The 9,531-nt window shown below is 41.8% G+C and overlaps 1 protein-coding gene across 1 annotated transcript in view; it reads right to left on the bottom strand.

Annotated features, from left to right (window-relative positions):
* Positions 1 to 676: 676 nt before the first annotated feature.
* F13A1 (coagulation factor XIII A chain) overlaps positions 677 to 9,531 on the bottom strand; it is a 61,196-nt gene continuing 52,341 nt past the window's right edge. Inside the window, exons 14-15 of the mRNA XM_065630032.1 lie at positions 6,870 to 7,006; positions 677 to 2,930 (exon numbers count right to left, since the gene is read on the bottom strand). Coding sequence (XP_065486104.1) covers positions 2,786 to 2,930; positions 6,870 to 7,006 — 282 coding nt within the window. The 3' untranslated portion in view covers positions 677 to 2,785. The remainder of the gene's footprint in view (positions 2,931 to 6,869; positions 7,007 to 9,531) is intronic.

Here is a 9,531-nt window from a genome sequence, read left to right as displayed (position 1 = left end):
TGTGTGGGGGGGGTGTTTTGTTTTGGTTTTTGTTGTTGGTTTGTGTGGGGTTTGTTTGTTTGTTTGTTTTTGTGAGCAGCTCTGTACAGAGCACCCTGGCTGGTAATGCCAAGGGCTGTTGACATCCTTGGCCTCTATTCCCAGGCCTCCTTCACAGTCATCACCAAACTTCTCTTTGCTTCAGTATACCCCTCTATCAACTCTCAACTACAATACTTCCCGTCTCCTCATGAACAGCATTCAGCTTAATGACTGTTAGTAAAATGCCTTGAAATATTTTGCTGAGAAGCACACTTCAGAAAAGAGAGATAGGTAAGGTTTCATTAGGAGCATACTGGCCACTTGATGGGCTCTGACATGTTAAAACCATTTCCAGGGGAATCTGGGGATTCTCTTTGCTGGCACTGTGATATGCTCTGGAAATTGTCACCTTTTCCAATGTGTTGGGTAGTCAGTTGTTAAAACAGAAGGAAAAACAAAGGCAAATTGTTTGTTTGTGTTTTTTGATTGTTTGTTTGTTTTAGTTCATTTAAATAAAGATAGGGTTTTCTGCTTTGCACAAAAAAGGCAGAGCATGGCTCTGAAGCAAATTTTTGAACTCTTTTAAGATGCAGGGACTGGTGTCAATAGCACTACAATAAAGAAGTAAATCAAAATACAGAACGAAAGACACAAGTGAAATTAGACATGCTTTATTTTAAATTCTTATTACACTGCAGTTATAAAAAGTCTGGAATTGAAAGCAGGTTTATATGCAGGAGCAAAAAAAGGATAATTTTATTAGAAGATGTAGGCTCTGGTGGGACTCCTTAATTACTTAACAGAGATTCTCACCTTGCATTTGCAACACACTGCTCAGTTCCTTGTACCCCAGAGGACTTATATGGGAGACTTTGACATTGCAGAGTTTCTAATGTGGTCACATAAGCTGTACAAAATGAACGTATACCCATGCCTGAAGTGAAAGCCCCCAAAAGTCTGCTGTTCCTGAATCCAGGGGTATTCATTGAGCATATGAGGTGGTATGAATCTTTGCTTTGTTCCATATACTTCAGCAAAACAGTAGCCTGCATTTCTCCCCTCCCAGGACTTTCTTACTTTTAACAGCTGGTCACAGGTTTTGCAAGAACCAATGTGTGGCAAAAAGAGCAGAAAGCAAGTCACCTTCCTTGTTTTCTCACTAATAAGACCACAAAATGACACAACCATACACAGCACAATAAAGCCCCAGTGTTTAATGAGCATGAGGCTCCTTTTAACTTCTTTGGAAGCTCAGTTAGCTCGCCTGGGCTGTTAGTATGAGACATGAGCTTACACACTATGGCCAGTGGAGAGGAATTACCACAGCTTGTGGCACGTGCGTCTTTGCCTGGTGGGAAAAGATCCTGAGAAGGATTTCAGGGGACATGAGAAATTCACACACACACACGTACCCTCTGCTGCTCTAGCATGATGGTGTATATGGCTTAGGATGGAGCAGCACCCTGCACAGAAGACTAATAGGAACCACAGATTCAGAGTGACCTCTGAGCCAGAAGGTCCTCAGGGGAGGAGCGATGCCTTGGGAGGTGCAACTGCACCTCACAAAGGAATTTGCTGTGAGAAAGGCAGGATGCAGGCCCAGCTTGTGGAGTTTCTGACTCTCAGGTTACATCTTTATTCCTTTTCCAGCTGAGCTGTTGTCCCTGGGTATTCCTGGGGTTGCTCATGTAAAATGACTTCATTCTGCAGTAGCTGTGATTCCTGGGAACTTTCAGGCATGGTTTAATCTAAACTCATCCCCAGGTGGCAGCTCCAGTGCAGGGTATTTGCTAGGCTTATGGAACTGTCAGGAGAAGACCCTAATGCTGCCCCCTCTGCTTCTCTCTCCTTCACCCCATTGATCAGGCAGGAAAGCCTGGGCTGCTTCAGGGCAGTGAACCCTCCAACACACACACCTGTGGGAAATGGGGCTACAGAGCAGGTTCAGAAGAGAAGGCAGAAAAGGATGAAGATGGACCACACTAAACACATGAGATGTGACCAGGAAATGCAAGTTTGGTGTGATGAACTCTAAGCAGGGGCATGAAAAACTCTAGATTTTCATCAAGCAAAGGAGAAAAATAGTGTATCAACACTATTGATGAGCACATGAAATGCAGGAGTGAGTATGTGCAGGTGCCTGCACACGTGACAGAGTAAAAAAAAAAAAAAAAGCATAGGGAAGCAGCAAGAGGAAAAAAGGAGCTGGGAATATTCTGGAGATAACACATCCTGAGAGATGCTTCCAGCAAAGCGAGCTCTCCATGGACTGGAAAATTATAACACTGTGAGATGAAGTAGTCTGTTTAGCTAGAAATACCTGTTTTTACTGCAGCCTGAATGATCTAACACAGGGCTGTGTAATTCAGTCTAAGAATTTATGACACCTGGCTTTTTTTTTTTTTTCCTTTTCAGTGAAATATCAGACCTTAATTAAAACTAAAGTTCAGACTATGGTGAATGGAGCTTTTCAGATTCCCTTGCAGCACTAATGCAAAGGACCATAAATACAAGTGAACTATAGGAATAATATGGCCTAGAATTGCCTTTAACTACATGTATCTAATTTTAAATCATTCACTATCCAGGTGCCTCTTCAAGTTCTCTCTAATCTTACCAATTACCTTTCTTTATCAAATTTTGTGCAGTACAAGGATGACCAAATTAATGCTGAGTAGCTTTCCACCTTTTTTTTTTTTTTTTCCGTTCCCCAATGTGATATTTTGCAATATAGCTAAACGAGAAATGAAGGCAGGAGCTTTGTTCATGGTTTCTGAATCTGGACGTTCAGCTCACCATATACGTGCCTCAAAGCGTCACAATTCAGGCTTGCAATCAGCTTTCGTAACCCTGGTACTTTTGGGATGCATTTTACTTCCCAGATCAAGGTAGAGTTCATTGGGATTTGCCTGTAAGGAAGAAGAAAAGTAACAATATCGGGATCAGTCAGCTGATGCTCTCAACCTGACCCACAACTGGAGAAACTGAAGGTGGGCAGTATAACACACCTCAAATTTTTTATGTTTCACTCATTCTCAGAAGTGTCCTATAAATTATTCCCTCCATTTCCTATTCCTCATAGAACTGACTGTGTCAAAGCCTTTTCTAGCCTTTCCTCCAGGCTAATTTTAATTTCTGAAATGAATCCATTTTCTTCTGTCTCCTGTCACTACCTCCCACAATCACTTTCCGAATGATCTTCTATATAGCTAACACGTATTTGTTCTACTTTATAATTCCATTTTACGTGTTTATCATAGCCTGTAGCCTGTTGGTGATTGCTTAAATGGTTAAGTAAGTCCTTGTTGTGAAATGTCTAGGGAATTCCCATGCAAACCTGATGCAGTGCTGATGAGGTGCTCAGCCCCTCCACCAGCTCCTATCCTGAACCACCCTGTCACAGTTATAACATCAGCAGATCTCCTCACTGGTCACTTCAAATGACTTCTTCATGTCCATACAAATAAGTCTAAGTGTTCTTGGGACTCCTACTGTTAGCAGTTACTCTTTTACGTCATGTATGAGTCTTGATAACTCACACTATAAAGCAAATGTATTCTGTGCTGCTCTTGATTTTTCAATTTTTGCTACAATCGAGATTCACAGAAAGCCGTGAGTATTGGGTTTCTGTGTTTTCTTAGTGCTTTCACTATGTTCTGTGTGCAGATTTTGAAGTCTGATATTGATTATGTTTGGGGGATGTCAGGATGCAGCTTCTCCAAAGGAACCAAAGGAGAAGGTAGTGTAGTGGAACTCTATTTATAAAACTGAATGTTCCTTTCCTCAGCATTAAGTAAGTGGATTATGAATTTAGCCAGTGTTCTCATCTCACATGGCTATGGTATTCTGCAAACAACTAAATAAACTGAGAGTAAAGCAAGCCTAAACTTCAGTCACTGTTTCAAATTCTCATCTGGTGAGATTTGGCTCTCAGATGTCATGTCCTATGAAAAGGTCAGGACAGAAATGGCTGCCCAGGCTTAGCACAAGTTGCCACAAGAAACCCTAATTAGCTCTAAATGAGCTAGCCTGGGATCCTCTCACCTGAATATTTGTTTCAGTGCAAGTCTGCCCCTGCTGAAATTAGATATTCTAGCTTCTTAGAAGTTAGCTTAGGCTAGCACTGCATTTTGCATACACAGTCATAGGGACCCTGGGGCATGTACCCAGTTTTAGAAAAGGAAAAGCAGAGGAAGATCATATTTTCAATGTGAGCATGTGCAGACCACTTCCAGCAAGTGTTTTATGTCTTTTTGTCTTTGTTCTTAATGAGAGACATGCTGTTCCCCTCAGCTGACCTGCCTGCTCCACCAAATGCCCACTTAAATGGTAGTATGAGAAAGCAATGACTTCAATTGCTCCACAAGGTTAAATACCTTTTTAAATTTGGAGTTTACAGGAATGATCTGCAAGGGAGTCTCTGTGTGGAAAGTGAAGAAGATATTATACAAATCTGCTGAGCAGTAAGGTTTGGTCTACTTTCTTGAGTACTTGGGGGCCAGATTCTCTAAGGATGAAGGTTTCTAGACCACATCTTCACGGTGTTGCAATGAGAGAGGGTAGCACTACCATCGCTAATTTACAGGGCTATCATCTCTGTATGTATATATGTACTTATATCTATATGTGTGTGTGCAGGAAGACAAAGGATGTGCTGGAAAGCCAAACCCAATTTTTCCTGTTTCTGTACTGCCCTACTTCTAAACCAACTTGCTTCTCTCTACAAGTGCTAATACTAGCTGAACTTAGACATCTAGAAATACCCAAAGTGACTTACATGCTAGTGTGAATACATGTTTGGTTGAAATAGTTTTAACACTATCCATCACTGCCTGGTTAATTCTCATTTGTCATGCAAAGACTATGCCCTGTGTAGGAACTGCTGCTACCAAAGGCTTTTCCATAAGTCATGCTCCTCCTGTCTGAGGATAATAGCTAAATATCACCATATATATAGTCTTTATGAATGATCAAGACTGAAGACCTCAAGCCACTTCATTCCCAGAATAATGTTGTATCAGCTGGATCACACACACCTCTTTCGTGGAGTCACCCAAGTGACACAGAATAGCTACCTTAAAAATACAGGGAGGTCAAAAGTCTCATCTCCACAAAGAACTGCAAAGACACATCCCATATATGACAGTCCCTGATGGGCAGGGAAGCAGTGGAATGGTGGGGAAAGCCTAAAATGAGTTTAATTCTCTTTGCAAATGGAGTAAAGCCACCCTAATCTGATTTTCCAGGAGAGAATTCAGTGATGAATGGTTCTGCGTAATATGCTGAGCCATCACCACACCACAGCCATTTATCACTTTGAATGCATGGAGGCAAATGTGATTATTATTTAAATAAACTACAACTGCCCCCCTGCTCTGTCCTCTGTGTGTATAACCTGCAGCCTTCATTCATCTCATAGAAGTTCAACCTTAAAATGACTAAGCGGATCCATTTCCATTTGAAATTATGGCAAGGGCACTACTGAAAATGGGAAAACATGGTGACTTGAAGGAATGTTCTATGAATCATTTTTCTCCCTAACTCCTGTGCCTTCGATGCACCTGGCAACTTCTGCATCCTTGAAGGCTGGAGCCGGCCCACAGCAGCTTTTGGATTGAGGAGGATGCAGAACAACAGGGGAGGCTGGCACAGCTGGGCTGCAATGAGGACTATTGCTGCAACTTGTGTAACTTGTGTGGACCGTGCTGAGTCATGTTCAGCAGCATCTGTGACAAACCACGTGCACAAAGCAAGCACAGTATGATGCCCTTTCACAGTCATTTTTCTATCCAGCTCTGCTCTGAAGACTGGTTTGGATCTTTTTATTCCTGGCCCAGGTGCAGTCGGGCTCAGACCTCCCTTACTGGCTGCAGATAATGCTGACAATTTACGCAGCTGCTGAAGCACAGGCAATTTTTCAAACTCCTTTTGCACACACCTGGGGACCATCAGTGCAGGTAATGATAGATAACATTGCTTTGGCTGCCCAAGACTAAGCAACCGCTCCAAAATTTTCCACGGATCTCAGTTATATATAATGGAACTAGCTAATACTGAGCTTATAACACTGAACTCAGATGGAAAGAGGGTTTAGGAAACAACTTGCTTAGCGTACGGGTATCACTCAGAGTGAGATGTAACTCTGAGCACAACGAAGGTGGCTGATGGACTTTCCTTTCCTGAGGCTTGGGACCACCCTGTTTTGGAACCACCCCTCTGTGCCAGGGCAGCCCTCTGCAGTGGTGCTGCTGGGGGGACCTGTGCGCTCACACACCTGCTGCAGCCGTCCCAGCAGGCTCTGCTGCATCCGACACGCATTTTGTGTCTTGACATAAGCTTGCAAAGATCATCTGAGGTACCTGAATGTCTTGTATAATCGTGATTAACACGAATGGAGAAAAGCCCTTTTTGAAAAACAGCACAGGACTTGATTTGCACATACTGAGCGAGTGTCAGTAAACAATTCATGTGTAGGATAAATCTGTCTTTCTGTGATAGCGGCTCACAGGTGCTATTGTCAAGAGCTAAAAATAATGCAATACAGTGAAAAAGTAAACTCAGGCTGCATTAGCAACTACCCACAACAACTACCCCTTCCTCCAGCACTGGTACTGAACAGATTAAATGCTGTCACAGTCTCTCTGCACAGATTCTCTGGACACCCTGACTTCTTCTGACTATTGAGTCCTATAGCTCTCCTGTGTGTTGAATTTTAAACTAAGAAGAGAGTGTCTGACTTGAATCACTCAGCACAGCATTAGTTAACTGTGTCCTGTGAGCTTTCTCCTGTGAGCAAGCAGAGGGCAAACGCCCAGCTAGTTGTGCTGTTGTGCTTTCTTCTTCCCTACCTGAACTCCTTTTTCATCGTTCTCAGCACACCGGGTCCCTCAAGGCGGAGTGTGACATTCTCCAGGGTTTGTTTCAGAGGATTGGTGAATTCCACAGTCACAGACATTTCTTTGCCAGCCACCATCTCACCTTGGGTCTGCAAGACAAGGAAAAGACAATGCTCCACAAGCTGATAATAATAAAATGCCCCATGGTGAATTCTGTAGAGTTAAACACATAGTACTTGCAAGGAAGGAGGCGGTATAGAGCACACAGCAAAATAGCATGAGGCAGAGAAAACTTAGCCAGAAAAATATTGTTGGATGGGCCCATGAGTACCACTGCAGATTTTTCTATCCATTGCAATTTTCCCTCAAGCCACATGGCACGTCAAGAGGCAGGCCCTAATTTCCATAGAAAAAACAGACATCTGCATGCACAGTCCTGGAGCTGAGTGTCCAGCCAAGGGGGCCTCTCTCCCAGACTTTGCCCCCCTCTCCAGGCTCCCCACCAGCACTGATGTGGATGGGCTCAGGACATAAGCTCTAGAAGAGAAAGGCAGGTCTTATTACCCTAAGTTAGAAACACCAGGTCACATTGCTTGCACCCCTCAAAAGTGTTGTGCCCATCTTTGCCCTGCCTTGCAACCACCTCTTGTGCTCAGAAGGTTTTCTAACCCTGCACATGTGCTCTACAAAGATCTGAGAGCCAGTTGTCCACCAAAACCCTTACATAGCAAAAAAGCAATACATTTTACACTGAAAAATGTTAAACTGCAAGACTAATGAAGAGTGATTGCATCGATTTCCAGGTGTGTTACAGTACACAGGTGAAAGGATCTGTCTGTCCTTTCACATCAGCGCTGGCAGTACAGCTACCTGGAAAACACCAAGTGAATGTATTTTTAAACAAATTCTACATGCTTGAGTACTTTTTCCTTTTTTTTTTTTTTTTTTCCCTCCTAGAAACACAACAGTTCTCACAGAATATAAAAGGCTCAGGCAAGGGTTTTCAACTTATGGGTTGCAGATCCCAGCTGCTCCATGGACTACTTTAAAGGACCTTGAGGAATGTAAGTAAGAAAAACAAGTAACTTGTCAATAAATTTAAGGTGCTCTTCCGGGGTCTGCAGCCCTTCTGAAACTTTTTACAGAGTACGACAGTTGCAAAAAGCTGGAAAGTCTCTGATCTCAGGGATCACTCTGCACCCAATACAGATATATTGACTGGAGTAAAGGACGAGATACCCACAGCCAAGTTCTCAACAGGTTTTGGACACCTGAATTTGCAAAAAGACATCAGTGGTATTTTCAGAATTCCTAGCCCGCTTAGACGTCTTATGTCCTCCTTATTCCAATTGTCCATTTAAGATCACTGTTACATGGGAGGATTCAAAATTATCCTGAACTTCCACACATGCAACTCAGACCATGATATGCATTATATTTGCTGAGCCTATTTTTGTAACCTACTCTCAAGCTAAATTAGAATATGGTGTAATTTCCTCAACTGTTAGTTGTGACAGTCTCCTTAGACCAACAGAATAAGATCAAAGGTGTATCCAAAGACATAAGGAGAAATAAGTTTTTTCATTCTTTTCTCTTACTCTCACATTAAGAACTCTAGTCTGCCAGTCACATTCAATGAAAAAATCTGACAAAAAAACTAGGGAGATAAGCTTCCTCAAATTTCTTCAAAAGAAATAAAGCAGTTTCCTATATAAATACATAGGTATATATACATACACTTAAAAACCCCAGCTATTAAGATTTCAGCATATTTTTACACATCACAAAGAAGCAGAGAAGAGGCAAACTCAGTTTTACTAGAAAACATGGTTATTGAACAAGAACTTATCCCATGTAATAAACATCCTTCATAACAGCAGGGAGGATAAAGTATTTTGAACCTGGAACTGGGGATGCTGTATAAGATGTTCTGCTTTAAGTATTGAATTGAAAGAACTCTCTGCTTTTAAAATTTGGTTACTGAAGACAGGTATTTGAAGTAGAATTTGTGTGTCTTGTTTGCCTCCTCTAGAATGCTTAGTAAATCAGAAAACTTTTGTTTGAAAATACCAATAATCTGATTAGATCATCATGACATTTCTGCAGACCATTAAATTGAATGCATTTTTTTTGCAAATTTCACTGTAGTTTTGATCTATGTTTTTTAGAAAGCATTTTCTGCAGAAGGCTGCAGGTACTACGTAAATTATTATATGGAATCCTGAACATTGGTGCAAATAAATATACAAGGGGAAAAAAAGGTCTATAAACTTGGATTTCTTGCAAGGTCCTGAATTTTAGGGAGCTGCATTCCTGTATACATAAAGCTTCCTGAACAGGTGTTCTGATTTTTTTTTTTTTTTTTTTTTTTAGTATTAGGAAAAAAGCAGATCCAAATGATATCATTCAAAGCAGATTAAGGCTCAGCGCTTTTGAAAATGAGGCAATTTATTTAGATGCCCAGTTATGAATTGAGAACTCTCAATCTCAGCCCTGCCTTTGCCATATGCCATAGGGTCCTTGTCCTATCACAAACGTTACACTTCTGCATTTTCATAGGTACCATGCCACCATCTGCAGAGATGCCTGAATTTGCAGCAAACTCCACTGACAGAACATTGACAGAGTGGCAGCAAAGCACTGCAATCCTCCGAGTTGTCTCAAATTGGTGCTG

This window comes from Caloenas nicobarica, chromosome 2, assembly GCF_036013445.1.
Source record: "Caloenas nicobarica isolate bCalNic1 chromosome 2, bCalNic1.hap1, whole genome shotgun sequence".
NCBI lineage: Eukaryota > Metazoa > Chordata > Aves > Columbiformes > Columbidae > Caloenas > Caloenas nicobarica.
Note: the sequence above shows the minus strand (reverse complement) of the source record. Positions and strands in the feature narration are given on the sequence as shown.